The sequence below is a fragment of the Pan troglodytes genome, chromosome 23, assembly GCF_028858775.2.
Source record: "Pan troglodytes isolate AG18354 chromosome 23, NHGRI_mPanTro3-v2.0_pri, whole genome shotgun sequence".
Taxonomy (NCBI): domain Eukaryota; kingdom Metazoa; phylum Chordata; class Mammalia; order Primates; family Hominidae; genus Pan; species Pan troglodytes.
The window spans coordinates 48,908,750-48,925,251 of record NC_086016.1 but is presented as its reverse complement, the minus strand read 5'-3'; the positions used below and the strand labels follow the sequence as shown (position 1 = coordinate 48,925,251).

At 46.1% G+C, this 16,502-nt stretch overlaps 2 protein-coding genes across 12 annotated transcripts in view; one reads left to right on the top strand and one right to left on the bottom strand.

The window, feature by feature from the left end:
• The window catches only part of TBC1D22A (TBC1 domain family member 22A), a 413,175-nt gene that overhangs the window by 250,151 nt on the left and 146,522 nt on the right, over positions 1-16,502 (bottom strand). For 10 of the 11 annotated variants that reach the window (XR_010156181.1, XR_010156179.1, XR_010156180.1 and 7 more), the window contains one exon: positions 13,915-14,029. Coding sequence is in view for 8 of the 11 variants with exons in the window: in XM_515210.9 (XP_515210.4) it covers positions 13,915-14,029 (115 nt within the window). In the remaining 3 variants the exon portion in view is untranslated. Of the gene's footprint in view, positions 1-7,296; positions 7,850-13,914; positions 14,030-16,502 lie in introns of those variants that run through there. The other variant, XM_054675514.2, reaches the window with a different exon arrangement.
• Positions 10,135-10,839, top strand: LOC100608485 (putative uncharacterized protein FLJ32756). Its single transcript, XM_054675518.1, is given in 1 exon segment — positions 10,135-10,839. A coding segment is annotated over 1 exon segment (534 nt). The 5' UTR covers positions 10,135-10,229; the 3' UTR covers positions 10,764-10,839.

The following is a 16,502-nucleotide window of genomic DNA, read 5'->3' as shown; positions in this document are numbered from 1 at the left end:
AATTTCCCTTACGATTTCTTCTTTGACCCACTAGTTATTTAGGGTGTGTCCTAAAATGTCTACATATTTGTCATTTTCTTCAAATTTCCTTCTGTTACTGGCTTCTAACTTAATGCCATTGTGGTCAAAGAACACACTTTGTATAAACTCCATCTTCTCAAAAGTATTACGGCTTGTTTTATGGCCTAGCATATGGTCTATTGTAGAGAATGCTCCACAAGCACTTGAGAGGAACATGTATCCTGTTGCTGTTGGGTGCAGTGTTCTGTGGATATCTACTAGATCTAGTTGGTTTTCTGTGTTGTTTATTCTTCTAGTTTCTTGCTGATTTGTCTCATTTTTCTAGCCATTATTGAAAGTAGTATGTTGCTACTTTTAAAACACGTATTTTTTAAAACTGTTGAATGACACTGGAAAATGGTTAGATACTAAGCAAAAAGCAATATTGAAATGTGCATGCATAATATAATAGCTACTATGGAAAAGAATCTACAGAGTAAAAGGCCAGAAAAAATTAGCCAAACGTTCAAGTGACAGCTTCTGGGATGGCAAAGCCATACTGTTATTAAACTTTCCAATCTTTTAAACAGTTAAGTCCATTACCCTAATTATTTCCAAAATGTTTTTAACTAGAAAAAATGAATATATACGAGTCGTGGGCAATGCAAAGATGTGGCACCTGCACAGTCAGTTCAGGGGCTGCAAAGCCAGCAACCTGCACTTCGCTATTCCACACACGAGCAACCCCAGGGAGCTCTCTGCTTGTCTCAAGTGGGTCTAGAACTGCTACAGAAAATGTGCTACGCTCAGATGCTTTGGTTTTTACCTTTCAATGTTTCTGAGATTAACTGTGGAGCACAAAAGCACCTAAGCTATGAGGAACATTCAAGGAAGTCAGGCAAAGGATGTATTTGGCAGTAGCCTTGGTTTAGACAACACAAAAAAAACAAGGTGGAGGGAAGTAAAATTTAAATGCTAACAATGGAAAGCTAAAACAAATCATTCTAAAGCTACAACTTATCAATGAGAAACTAGCACCAGCTCTTCTTTCCCTCACTGTCACTCAAAGCTCTATTAATACTCCGATAATGGAAATAAGCAAAAGAATGACTATGCTGCTAAAATCCAGCTGTGAGCATGTTCTCTGCGTTCGTCCTCTCATGTGTCCCACCGGCTGTGGGGATTTTACCTGCCATCCCCACCACACACTCATCACAACCCTAGCAGTCCTCCAGCTCCAGGAGCCATATGCTAGAGTGTCCTCTCTGGGTAACCACATGCTTAAGAACAATCTATACTTTAAGAATCTGACTTACAAACAGGAATATAATGTTGTTTTTTTTTTTTTTTTTTGAGATAGAGTTTCACTCTTGTTGCTCAGGCTGGAGTGCAATGGCATAATCTTGGCTCACTGCAACCTCCGCCTCCCGGGTTCAAGCAATTCTCCTGCCTCAGCCTCCCAAGTAGCTGGGATTACAGGCATGCGCCACCATGCCCAGCTAATGTTTGTATTTTTAGTAGAGAAGGGGTTTCACCACGTTGGTCGGGCTGGTCTCGAACTCCTGATGCCCAGCTCGGCCTCCCAAAGTGCTGGGATTATAAGCGTGAGCCACCGCACCCGGCAAAATAAATATTCTTAATGTTCTTAAGTAAATGCACTATTTATTCTAATCCCATTGCACATTTGCTTTCAAGAGTAATTTAAGAGAAAATGACATAGAAAATCAAGTCAATTAGATATTAAACACACTGATGGTGAGAATCCATTGTAAAACACTCTTCACCTTTTCCAAAATGTGGTCCTATTGCTCGCCTGCAGCACAACCAACATCCAGTCACTCCGAGTTATCCGTCCAAAGTACTCAGTCAAGACATCCAGCCACTCCGAGCTATCAGTCCAAAGGACTCAGTCAAGACATCCAGCCACTCCGAGCTATCAGTCCAAAGGACTCAGTCAAGACTGTTTCTACATTTAAATAGCACGGAGGCATCAAAGATGGGGAGGGGGGCAAATACTTCTTTGTTTCTTGCTCTGCTAAAAATGTTTAAGCTAAAATACAATTTTCTGCTTAAACTGTGGAATTCAAGGTGATGGAACAATGCTCCTTAATTCAAAATCTTCAAATTTAACATACTTAAAAGTAATATGACAGTCGCTGTTTGAAAAGTACAGGCTTTACTTAAAAATTACACCATGCCTAAAGGAAAGAAAAACTAAAAGAAAAGATTCACCAACACTGGATGGTTTCAGAAATTATGCTACATGATCTCAATAGAGCATTATGTACAGAAGGTAGAAATGATTTTTATAAAGATTTCTTAATACAAGGAAAAGCCTATATTGTAAGGTTAAATGCGAAAAAAAAACATGAAACAAAATGTTATAGATAATATGCACTCGACTATGTAAATACAATGCATAGAAAACAAGACTTAGAGGAAATACAGAAAACAGCTGCTTATGCACAGTGGTACGGCGGCTGCCTGGTGGCCATACACAGGACAGTAACCCCTGAGTGAGCGCTGAGCGGGCAAGTGCCCCGCACCCTGGCTCAAAGGACGGGCTGGAACCACAGCTCAGGCTCCAGGCTGGATGAGTCCTCCTTCCTCTCAGCCCAGACCTAGACACTGCGACCCTAGCAACCTAGAGAAGAGACCCAGGCTAGCTTCGAGGCCCAGCCCTGGGCGGGGCAAGAGATGGGGAAGGGCCCAGATTCACACTGCTTGCCACACAGAGGTGATACCATGGTGCCACCCCCAAGGAACTGAAGTAGAGCCCAGGACTCTCCCCATGCAGATAGCCACTGGTCTCTTGGGAGCAGAGAAAGTAGAGAGATCCTTCTCCAGCCCTCCCAGTGTGGCTGTGTGGGAAGAAAGGATCTTAATCAAAGGGGAGGCTGCACAGTGAGGAGATAGGCTTCAATAAGTCTTCTCAACAGTGGGATGGCCAAGTATTTTAATTGCTTCCTTCATAACTTATCTATATTTACCAGTATCTCTATACTGTTTCTAAAGCTATGTTTTTACATTACTCTGTAACACTGAAGGAACATACTTCAAAATAATAAGAGCCAATTATGACAAACCCACAATCAACAGCACACTGAATGGACAAAAGCTGGAAGCACTCCCCTTGAAAACCAGAACAAGACAAGGATGCCCACTCTCAAAACTCCTACTCAATAGAGTACTGGAAGTCCTTGCCAAAGCAATCAGGCAACAGAAAGAAATAAAAGGCATTCAATAGGAAGAGAGGAAATCAAATTGTTTGCAGTCAATACGATTCTATACCTAGAAAACCCCATAGTCTCTGCCCAAAAGCTCCTAGATCTGATAGCTTCAGTAAAATTTTAGAATACAAAAATCAATGTACAAAAAGCAGTAGTATTTCTGTACACTAACAATGTCCAAGCTGAGAGCCAAATCAAGAATGCAATCCCATTTACAACAGCCACAAAAAGAATAAAATACCTAGAAATACAGCTAACCAGGTAACATATAAGATCTCTACAATGAGAACTACAAAACACTGCTCAAAAATATCAGAGATGAATATACAAATGGAAAACCATTCTACGCTCATGGATAGGAAGAATCACTATTGTTAAAATGGCCACACTGCCCAAAGCAATTTACAAACTCAGTGCTATTCCTATTAAACTACCAATAAATGACATTTTTTGCAGAATTAGGGAAAAAAACTATTTTAAAATTCACAAGGAATCAAAAAAGAACCTGAATAGCCAAAGCAATCCAAAGCAAAAAAGAACAAAGCTGGAGGCATTACAATATTCATGCTTATGAATATACTTGTGAGTACACTTGAAACTATACTTCAAGGCTACACTAACAAAAACAGCATGGCACTGATAACATGGCACAATAACAAAAACAGACACACAGACCAATGGAACAGAAGAGAGAGCCCAGAAATAAAGCCACACATTTACAGCCATCTGATCTTTGATAAAGTGGACAAAAACAAGCAATGGAGAAAGGACTCCCTATTCAATAAATGGTGCTGGGATTGAAACTAGACCCCTTTGTTATACCAAAATCAACTCAAGATAGATTAAAGACTTACATGTAAAACCTAAGACTGTAAACATCCTGTAAGATAACATAAGGAAATACCACTCCAGACACAGACCCTGGCAAAGATTTCATGACCAAGATGTCAAAAGCAATTGCAACAAAAACAAAAATTAACAAATGGGACTTCATTACACTAAAGAGCTTCTGCACAGCAAAAGAAACTATCAACAGAGTAAACATACAACCTACAGGAGAAAATATTTGCAAACCATATTTGCATACCATCACACACCAGTCAGAAAGACTATTATTAAAAAGTCAAAAAAAAACAGATGCTGTGGAGGTTGTAGACAAAAGGAAATGCTTTTACACTGCTAGTGAGAATGTAAATAGTTCAGCCACTATGGAAAGCAGTTCGGTGATTTCTCTAATAACTTAAAGCAGAACTACTGTTCAACCCAGCAATCCCATTATTGGGTATACACCCAAAGGAATATCAATCATTGTACCATAAAGACACATACACGTGTATGTTCATCATAGCACTATTTACAATAGCAAAAAATATGGAAACAACCTAAATGTCCATCAATGGTGGACTGGATAAAGAAAATATGGTACATATACACCATGGAATACTATTCAGCTATAAAAAAGAACAAGATCACATCCTTTGTAGCAACATGGACGGAGATGGAGGTCATTATCCTAAAAGAACCAATACAGGCACAGAAAACCAAATACTGCATGTTCTCACTTATAAGTGGGAGCTAAATATTGAGTACACATGGACCCAAAGAAGCAAACAATAGACACCAGGGCCTGCCTGAGGGTGGAGAGCGGGAGGAGGGTCAGAATCGAGAAATTAGCTCTCGGGTACGACGCTTATTACCTGGGTAACTAAATAATCTGTACACCAAACCCCTGTGACTCACAATTTACCTATATAAAAAACCTGTACATGTACCCTTGAACCTAAAATAAAAGTTAAAAAATAATAACAACATAGTAGCCAGGCACAGTGGCTCATGCCTGTAATCCCAGCACTTTGGGAGGCCAAGGTGGGTGGATCACTTGAGGTCAGGAGTTCGAGACCAGCCTGGCCAACATGGTAAAACCCTGTCTCTACTAAAAATACAAAAATTAGCCGGGCATGGTGGCACACACCTGTAATCCCAGCTACTCAGGAGGCTAAGACAGGAGAATCGCTTGAACCCAGGAGGCAGAGGTTGCAGTGAGCCGATATCGCACGACTGCACTCCAGCCTGAGCAACAGAGACTCCATCTCAAAAAAAAATGAATAACATAATGTTAACTTCAAAAAATAAATAAAAATTATATATTGTTTCAGTGTTTAAACAAATACTAATAAAGTGCTCTATAAACACAAAAACTTTCTGTAGGGATCCAATTCAACAGAGTTTCTCTAATCCACGAAGCTTCTCTGTGCAAAGCATGACACACGCATGCGACACAGTCCCCAGATTCGAGGAGCAGCGAATCTACCTGGGAGAGGTACAACAGGAAAAAAGAAAATAGAGCACACATCAGGAATGAAACAGAATCACAGCCTCCATGAGTTTTAGGGAATATATGGAAATTTTACCTTTCCATATATCCCTTCTAAAAAGTTAAGGTATAATTGTCATAGGACATGACTAAATGATTATTAGAATGGGAGAATACCCAGCTTTGAGCTAGGCACAGTGGCTCGTGCCTGTAATCCCAGCACTTTGAGAGGCCAAGGAAGAAGAATTCCTTGAGTCCAGGAGTATGATACCAGCCAGGGCAATATAGCAAGACTCTGCCTCTACAAAAAATAAAAAATTAGTCAGGCGTGGTGGTGCATGCCTGTAGTCCCAGCTACTTGGGAGGCTGAGGTAGGAGCATCACTTAAGCCTGGGAGGTTGCAGCTGCCATGAACCATGATAACGTCAGTGCACTTAGCCTAGGCAATAGAGCAACACTCTGTCTCTCTCCTTCATACATACATACATACATACATACATACATACAAACACATACATACCTAACACTCAGCTTTAAGCCTAGAAGAAAACATCAGCATGTGCATCCATTTTAAGGGGGTTAAACAGTTGCCATAAAGGTTCCCTCTTATGACAGGGAATTTGGCACTGGGCACGAAGGCTGTCAACACTGCAGTTGCTGGGCTATGGGGAAAACAGCAGCACCGGGGAATTTATTCGTCTTTACAAATGATTTCTACAGTCAACATCCCTTCTTATCTGAGTTTTTATCACAGTTTGAGAGTAAGAGGCAGAACTCAATCTCTTTAAATTAATATAAGATTCACTAAAGTCTACAAAAAAAAAAAAAAAAGAGTGAAAGATGATGACAAGTGTTGACCAGGATGTGGACACACTCCTGCAGGAAGAGGAAACATACGCTCCTCCCACAATGCTGTGGGCAGGGAAAATGGTGCCGCCACGTGGGAAAGCAGTCCGGCAGGTCCTCAAAAGGTTAAACAGAGTAACCATGTGACCCAGTAATTCTCCCAGTTATATACCAACAGAAATGGAAACACATATCTACACGAAGACTTGTACATGAATACTCATAGCAACGTTACTCCTGTTAGTCAAAATATTAGTCAAAAATGGAAACAGTATTAGTCAAAAAATGAAAACAATCCAAATGTTCACCAACGGATGAGTGGAGAAACACAACGTGCTGCGTCCGTACCCGGAGACGTTACCTGGCTACGGAATGAAGGAAGTACTGATTCACGCTGCGTGGATGAACCTTGGAAGCATGATGCCAAGTGGAAGAAGCCAGACACAAAGAGCCACGCACCATGTAATTCCACTCACGTGAAATGTCCAGAAGAAGCAAATCCACAGACACAGAAAGCAGATGAGAGGCTGCCTGGGGCTAGTGGACAAGAGAAAAGGGAAGGATGGGGAGTGGCTGACAATGGGTATAGCATTTCTTTTGGGGATGACGACAATATTCTAAAAACAAAGGTGCTGATGGTTACACTACTCTAAATATTCTAAACACCTTTCAACTTTACACTCTAAGTGGGTAAACGTTACGCTTTCTAAACCGAATCTCAATAAAGCTGTTTTTAAACAGCAGGAGTAAGTAAAGCTGCATGGAGGTTGGGAGTGGATGGGGACAGAAGGAAGGAGAACGGTGACTGCTGCAGTCAGACGACGGGCACGCGGGTTCTTCGGACAATTTTGTTGACTTTGTGTTTGAAACTTTCCATCATAAAAAATTATTTAAAATAAAGTTGCAAGAGGCTGCGGTCCACTGAGTGCAATCTTCCCCAAGCACAGAAACATTCAGGCCCCCATTTCTGAGGGAGGGCAGGGAGCTGACGTGACAGTTTGCTTGCCACTATTCTTCAGCCAGATTTGGCAGGTCGCTAGCAAGATCCCCACTATCAAATGCTTTGACCAGTTTTCAGTCTCCATCCCTGTGAGCTCTGCTGACCACTCCCTCCTTCCTGAAGTTGTCCCCTCCCTTGATTTCTGTGATACCTCAGGCCTGGCCTTTGTCTTACCTCTGAAACCACTTCTTCTCCATTTCCTTACCACACCGCCATAGCTCTCCCCGGGGCACACACTGGTCTGGCAGCCTGCACGCACACACACACAGACCCTCTTCCTTGCCTCCTGTCTCCACCCACATCTTCTCCAGGTCCCCTGTGGCTGGTGGGTGGCAAGGGTGTGGCTGATGGAGGACATCGCTGTGTGGGCTCCAGGAAAGCTTCCGAAAACACACAGGCTCAGCTGAGGCGTGCTTTGGCCTCGGCCCTGCACCCTGCACCATCTCCCTCTCTCCAAACCTAGGACAGGGACAGAGCAGAGATGCGGCCACCATTTTAAGCAGAGGAAAGCCACAGGCAGCGACAAAGAAAGTGACAGTAATGATGATCACAAGAGCAACGCATACTGGACACTCCCTGCGTTCCATACCTGGTTCTAAGCTGTTTTTGCCTCGCTCAGTGTTCACACCAACCAAGGGACTGGTGCCATTATGATCTCCATTTCGTGTCCACTGCAGAGATCACTGAGGCACCAAGGCCGCCTGCAGCTCTTCAGAGGCAGCGCCTGGATCTGGACCCCAGCGGTCAGGCCCCAGAGCTGCATTGCATCCTTCACAGATCCCAAAGGCAGCCCTCAGCAGCAGGAGCCACCTGGACTCTCAACGCCCAGACTCCTGCATGGGAGAGCGCCATAAACCTCCCTGTGGGACAGCCCCATTGCCAGCTCCTCGAGTCACAGACAGTCACAGCTCGGAGACCCCTGACACATCAGAGAGCCACTGGATCCTGTGACCCGCTGCACTCCACTCTCCCCAGACACACACATCCACAGCCGCGACTGTCAGCAGCCATTTCCAGGCCGACAATTTCCAGACTAACCTCCACTGCAGATCTCCTGCCAAGGCCCAGATCCCAACAGACTCTTCTACTCAATCACTGCCGACAGAGCACACTCAGCACATCCTAAATCAGAACCCCATCCCACCTCCTCAACCCGCTCTTTCTACTCCACATCTCATCCTGGCAAACGGAACCACACCCCTCACAGGGCCAGGAATCTAGGAGGTCACTGGATTTTTCCTTCTCGTTCACACTCCCCTCTGCTCACACCAAGCCACCTTGGTGCCCTCACAGCAGCCTATTTGACATCCAGGACCAGGCCCTCCTCTCAGGCCCAGTCCTCCCTCAGCGAGTCTCCTGCCTCCGCCGGCCTCTGGTCTGGGCCCTCCTGTACCCCTCGGTGTCTCTAGACCAGGTGTCACTCCTCTGCCGTTACAAACTCTAAGATGCCCTGGACCCTATGTTATTCTCCTCCTAGACCTGCCTTCTTCCATGGCCTGAACTAAGTCCAAAGTAGCATGTGCCTTGCTGTTTCCTCTGAATCCTAAAAGATTAGACTAAAAAGTGTGTCTTCCGCCTGTTCCTAGCTGAGTGTCGTCTCCAATGGGTGTGCTAACTGGAGTCTCCTCCACACTCTGCCCGCCCCGTGGGTCAAGGACGCAATCTGCAAGAACAAGCACGCACGCTCGGTTCTGATCCGGAATGAGCACATTCAAGCTTCAGCAAATGTATCACTATGTGCCTCTAGTTTCTTCCCCACTCCCTAAGGCTTCAACCTCTGAAATTTATGAGCTGCAAAACCTTCCTGGCATAGAGAACTTCTCCATGATCGATCTCTCCCATCACATTAAACCCTCTCACTTCGTTTTCACTTGTGGAGTTTTCTCCCCAAGCTTCGGTGATGTCGAACTGGCTGTATTTACTGGACTTCACTGTCTTCACATGCTTTGCACACGGCTGCCCCTGCCTCTGAGGTCACGAAAGATCGCCTGACCTCTTTCTCCAATGACAGGCACCTCCAGGGCCTGAGCGAAACTGGTGGGTGCCACTCAAACAAAGGTTGGTTACAGATTTGTTCCCCATTTGCTTGGAGAGGTTGAGGCTAGCACTAGTGAGGAGTGTGCAAGTGGGTTTGTGTCTCTGTATGGTTATGTGTGTGCGTCTGCGTGCATGTGCCTGCACGCCTGTGTGCACAGCATGTGTGTGTGCAAGAGCATGCCCTCAATATGCATTTACAGACTCTGCATCCATCAACAGCAGGACCAAACTGCCCTTCTCAAATATTGGCGAGCTCCACGAGGAAAGCTGGGATGCATACCATGTATTCCTGACTCAGGCCGGCAGTGTCCTGGCACCCATGGAGACCCATCGAACCCTAACCCACCTCTGAGCACACCTCCACACAGCTTGAGCATTGCTCCCCCACTACAAACTGTTTCTCTGACTCTGACATCCTGGCCAGCCTCCTGCTGAAGATGAACATTCTCCTCTGTGCAGGGAAGCAGTTCACCTAGTCGACTGGTCTGCCTTCAGACCAGGTCCTGTGTGTCAACCTCAACCACGGCAGCTCTCATTAGTTGCTTAGCAATGAGACAACCTCCTATGAAATCATAACTGGAAACAAAGTGTCAGAGGGGTTGCAATACAATTCACTACATGCATATGTCCTCATCCTCGGGGGATGATCTATCCTCGGGTAAAGCTCATCTCTCCAGATTACAGCAAGGATGGGAATCTGAAGCACACCACATCCTTCTTTCCAAGTCAAAGAACGTAACACTGAGAGGGCTCTGAGTGCCAGCATGTGCAGAGTCGGAACCTCCCACTGACAGCCAGAACGATGAGCCACTCCCGAAGAGCCGCTCCTACTCAGGACCAATGCCACGCTCCAGGATTCCCCACCTCCCGTGGAACCAGTGGGAACATGTGGTAGGCCAGGAGCTGTGGATCTTTACAGGCTCTGGACACATGGCGAACACACATCCCCAGAAAGAGCCCAGCTCCCACTCAGGCATCACAGATCTGTCTGCTGTTGCCTGAAAGCCCCTGGAGAAATCCCACACCCCGGGGATTTCTTAAACCTTTGATTAACTGGGATGCTATCCTGTACTTCAAAGAAAAGAGGAATATCCAAGTAACAACCCAAGCTCATCCCCAGAACCTGGCCAGCTGCAGCTCTCAGGAGGTAGCCACACCCGGGCTAGTGCCACAGGCAGCTGCACCAAAGGTGTATGAGCGGTCACATGATAACCTGAACGCTGAGGCCCAAGGACTGGCAGGTGCTCAGGTGTCGAAACCACAGAATCCCATTACCAGGCTCTGTTCTCTGAAGGAACAGTCAATCTTGAAGATCTTCACTAAGCAGAGCATCTGAGCTTTACTGGCTTGAAGACCCAGCAAACTAAGAGTTCAGCAAACCAGAACAGCCTCTCTGGAGGGCACCTGTGCCTCTGCCGGTGCTGGACCCTGTAGGTCCCTGGTCTATGAGCTTCCCCAGAAACCCTCCAATCTCATCCACGCAGCTGCCAGAATGAATGTTCAAAGACAAGAACCTGAGCACAGTGGCTGGGGGTTTCGCACACCCCTCGGACTCGACCCCAAGCTTCTCCTTCTCAGCACTGCAGCCCAAGCCGCCCTGCCCTTCCTCCCAATGCCACTACTTGTCACTGCACCTTGGATTCCAGGCCGGCCCTCCTGCTGCCCTCTCTGAATGCCCGGCCTCAATCTAGCCTCCTCCTCATCCCGTGAGACATGGCTAAAACGTCACCTCACCCTGGAGGCCTCCCCTGACCCCTATAAGGGGATAGGTCCTTACAGCAGCCCAGGCTTCCTCTTGATAATGTGAATGTTAATTACTTTAATTAAGACTTTAAATTACTCCTCTAAAATCTGTCTTCCATGCTACAACCACAAACTCCAAGAGGACAGGGATCAGGCTTTCCTTGTTCTCCTGCCCCATTCCCACAGCACAGGGCCAGGAGATGCTCTGTCAACACTGGCTGCATTGAACCGAAGTCATCTCCCCACCGCAGCGCTCTGCACCACACCCAGCACCAGAGCAGGTGCTCCATGAAGGGCTGCGTGAATGACTCAACTTCAGCCCCATAAGGAAACTGGACAGCACACCACGCAAGTTAAACGCTTCTTTACAACATAATGAAAGGCGGACTTGGACTGTAGTAATGAACATTCCCCAAACCTAGGAAGCTAGATCTAAAAAGGACTACAAATGCAATAATCACATGTGAAATCCAGGACCGAACTTCTTTTTTTTTTTTTTCTGAGATGGAGTCTCATTCTGTCACCCAGGCTGGAGTGCAGTGGCTCGATCTCGGCTCACTGCAACCTCTGCCTCCCAGTCTCAAGCGATTCTCCTGCCTCAGCCTCCTGAGTAGCTGGAACTACAGGTGCATGCCAGCACGCCCAGCTAATTTTTTGTATTTTTAGTAGAGACGGGGTTTCACCATGTTAGCCAGGATGGTCTCAAACTCCTGACCTCGTGATTCATCCGCATCAACCTCCTTACGTGCTCGGATTACAGGCATGAGCCACAGCGCCTGGCCCAAACATTTTTATATGTCCACTTAATAGTTGACCGACAGAAATAAATGGTATGTTTTACACAGATGATCAAAAGTGACACCGTATACCCAATGTGTAGTTGTGTTCTGATGTGTGCATATGTGTGTGCATGTGCCTGCGTGTGTGACGGCGATGCAGGAAGGATGGGGACGCAGGAAGGCAAGGAGAGTGTCTCTGAGCTCATCTGAAGACACCACTTATAGGACACAAATTCCATTTTCTCCAGGCTTTCTTTCTTCTGGACAATTAAGATCGTGGTCATGCCCCTTCATCCTGTCTTGCAGATAATCAGGCAAATGCATTAAGAATCGCTTAGGTCTTACAACAGAAGTTGGTGGTAAAGTAGTTAAAACAAACTTCTTTACCACATTAATTAAATGGTCTATTGAACATGGAATATCAATTCTCTAATCACATCTCAGTTGAACTTCTCCTTTCAATTAACAACTCTGAAGTCTACTGACAGAGGTCCTGCTGTTCTAGGATCATTAAGAGCATTTTCATCATCTGTCAAATGAGGGGTAAGAGGCAAAAAAGCAAGCACCCTCAGGAGCAGCCTCTCCCCTACTTAAGAGATGATTAGGGAGTGAGCAGAGGCAGCTCTCATTAGTTGCTTAGCAATGAGACAACCTCCTATGAAATCACAAATGGAAACAAAGTGTCAGAGGGGTTGCAGTAAAATTCACTACTTGGATATGTCCTCATCTTCCGAGGATAATCTGTTAATCTGTCCTCGGGTAAAGCTCATCTCTCCAGATCACAGCAAGGATGGGAATCTGAGGCCGACCACAACCTGGAAAGGCTAAGAACACCATGTAATAACAAGAGGCGAGCACCAAGTCCAGAAGGCTTGCAGGAAGACAAAACCGGGTTTAAATTCAAATGCTGTGACTAAACAGTAAAGTCCCCTCTTTCCTATTTATTTTTTATCCATGGATGCATTAAAAAGCAGATCCTCACTTTTATTATCAGAGGTTTTAACTTAAAAACATATTCAAAACAAATTAAGTTATATTACAGTTGATTGTGATAAAGGAAAAATACGCAGTACTTAAAGAGAAACAGCATAAAAACACAGCCCAACCTAAACCACTGTTCAACCAGTTATTTCACAAGTAATTAATACTCTCATAAAACCAAATGTTACTAGTATAGCAAAAGTAGAAAAGTGATGAAAGGCCACAGAAATGCAATTAAAGAAGATTTGATTTTCAGCTTGTAAGCAAAATATGTGACTGATACTCTATCACCTTAATCTTATCCATTTAAATTCAAACCACTGACTGGGCGTGGTAGCTCACGTCTATAATCCCAGCACTTTGGGAGGCCAAGGCGGGCAGATCACAAGGTCAGGAGTTCGAGACCACCCTGGCCAACATGGTGAAAGCCCGTCTCTACTAAAAATACAAAAATTAGCTGGGCATGGTGGCGCATGCCTGTAGTCCCAAGTACTCAGGAGGCTGAGGCAGGAGAATTGCTTGAACCCGGGAGGCAGAGGTTGCAGTTAGCCGATATCGTGCCACTATACTCCAGCCTGGGCAGCAGAGCAAGACTCCGTCTCAGAATAAACAGATAGACAGACAGACAGACTGACTGACTGAATGACTGAATGACTGATCGATTGAATGACTGAAACCATTAAAGCCATTACTGTGATGGCCTTTAGAATAAACTACACTCCCCAAATATATTATCTATCTTCAAATATTGTTAAAAAGAAGATATTAATCATTATAACTGCAATTTAATATCTTCAGTAGTTGAGCATGTAGATTAAAGACATTTTGGAAAGCTGTTGTTGATGAGAAAACTATTATTCTCTAATATTACCTATCATTAATAACATTACACTTAGTAGCAATTTTCAATATTGTTATAATTATACATAGTAACACACAGCAAGTCCACTAAAGTTCACGTTTAATGTTTGCAAGAAATCTTACCTATGTATTCACAAATGAAGACCACAAAGAAAGGAGTGACGAGATCATTTATCCCCTGAACGTATCCACTGGCTGGGTGGCGGATCGCCCATATGAACAAGATCCTTTCAAAAATCTGAAAGAAAATGGAACAGGTGGTAAAGCAAAAAGTAAACATGGCAGAAACTTTAAAATGAAAGCATTCTATTACTTAAAATGTATACTATATTTTCTCATTGCTCCTAATATTAAGATACAAATATAAACAAATATCAATGTTTTTTTTTTTTTTTTGAGACAGGGTCTTACTCTGTTGCCCAGGCTGGAGTGCAGTGGTGCCATCTCAGCTCACTGCAGCCTCTGCCTTCCAGTTTCAAGCAATCCTCCCACCTCAGCCTTCCAAGTAGCTGGGACTACAGGCATGCGCCACCATGACTGGCTAATTTTTGTATTTTTTGGTACACACAGGGTTTCACCACATTGGCCAGGCTGCTTGTGAACTCCTGACCTCAAGTGATCCACCCGCCTCAGCCTCCCAAAGTGCTGGGATTACAGGAATGAGCCACCACGCACGGCCCTTAAGACAATTGAAACTTGATTTTTAAAAAAATTATTTATTGTCTCACAAGCAATGTGCAGCACTTCAGCAGCCCCTGGCTCAGTCCGTCCCTGAGCTGGCTCTCCCAGCAGAAGCGCTCTGCTCCTCCACACCCCGCGGGCCACCGTGCAGCAGCACCTGACCTATCAGTGGAGACTTCCTCAGGGAGGGAGGTATGGATGAGTGAGCAGGCGAGCAGATGAGTGGATGGACAGGTGGGTGGATGGATGCTCTAAATTTCCCTCATAAAGTAAACAGATTTCTTTAAACCTCTGAAAAGTTATCACCATTCAAGAAGACAAACTTAAACATCTTCCATCACTTACGAAATCTTAGCAGGCATTCAGGTACCCAGGCCAGGCATGCAGGAGTCATTCCGGCCTCCTCCCTCCAATACTCTCAATATATTCAGTGGACCCTCTCTCCACCACCTCTTATTCCCACCTACTCGCTCCCATCTTCACTCATAAGGAGGGTTTCATTATACCAAGGTGCAACACCATCCTATCACCCACACCATACACGTGCACATGTGCACACCTGGCTGAAGACCTCTGCATGCTCCTCACCTCCCACGGACAGAGCCCCCACCACCACCAGTGCAGTACCCCTGGCCCCTCAGTCTGGTCCCTGCCCCAGGGTCTCCCCAGCCAGCACCCACATTGTGGCTGCACTGAGCTACAGCATTCTTCCCCAACTGAGCCTGCCAGTGATCAGCCCATACTCCTACCGCTGCCTGGAAAGCCTGCCACTCCCGCACCCTGGGTCTCGATCCCCCTGAGTGATCAGCCCATACTCCTACCGCTGCCTGGAAAGCCTGCCACGCCTGCACCCTGGGTCTCGACTCCCCTTGCTTTCAGGATTCACCTCAAGCACCACTCCCTCCGTGAAGACTCTGCTGCTGCCTGTTCCCTCCCCACTCTCTTTTTGGAAGAGCCAACCACTCCCTACTTTGTGGCCCTCTAGTTCCCACTCCTCTCCACTGGGTCACTGGCTGATGGCTCCAGCCTGACCTTCGGGCTGCCTGCCAGCTAAGGCCAGGCCCAACTGCTGTGTCCAGGCCTGTCCATACAAACAAGGCACAGGAGGTAGACCTCAGGAACACACGCTCCGACAGATGGATGAATTACATCGCTGCCATACGAACTCAGCCCCGCAGAGCCAACTACACTTGCACCCTGGGGAGTCGATCCCTTCCTACCCTGCCTACAATCCTAAATCTTACTGGGCTTGGTAGGCTCCATCCCCAAAATCACCATCAACCCGGGACCTACAAAGGAGGGACCTGGGCCCGACAGGTGAAGTCTCTCAACCCAAGGAGCCTACCCAGAGTGGCATGACGAGCCCTAAAGTCCAGGCCCCGCCCCACCCCACGCTAGCATGCAGTGCACACGGCTGTTCAGGTGAGTAACAGAGCCACCACCTAACACAGCAGGCACCTGAGAGACGCAGGTGGAATGAGGAATATGTTCGCGCACATACATTCATACACGCTTTCCATTTTCAGTTGACAACTTTCTAGAGAGAACTGAATATTTAACATCAAAGACCAAACCCACTCAACAACACAGTGCCATTTAAGAATTTCTCATGTACCAAAGCTTAGCAAATGATGCGAATGCTATTTAACCGAGCTGCAAGTAGCGGCCAGAGGAGCCGTGTGGGGCCAGAGGGAGATGAAGAAGCAGGGCGGCAACCCCTCAGCCAACAGTGCTGCACCACGAGTCACCAACGTGCAGCCCCAACCCTGCCAAGCCCCTAGGGCATGAAGGAAGCCCAGGGGACGGCGTGTGACTAGAAGACAGGCAGGCTGGGTCCCTGAAGGCAGGCACAGGGCACAGGTCCAGCTCAACAGCCCTTAGGTCCACTCACCAGCAAGCCTCTGAGGGGCCTCTGAGCCCCCAAAAGGGTCAGGAGCAGGGGGCAGAGGGGACAGGGGCCACACAAGAACAGGAGCAGCAGCAATAGAAGGAAGAAGGAATGACACAGAGGCGGTGACTCCACGGAAGCT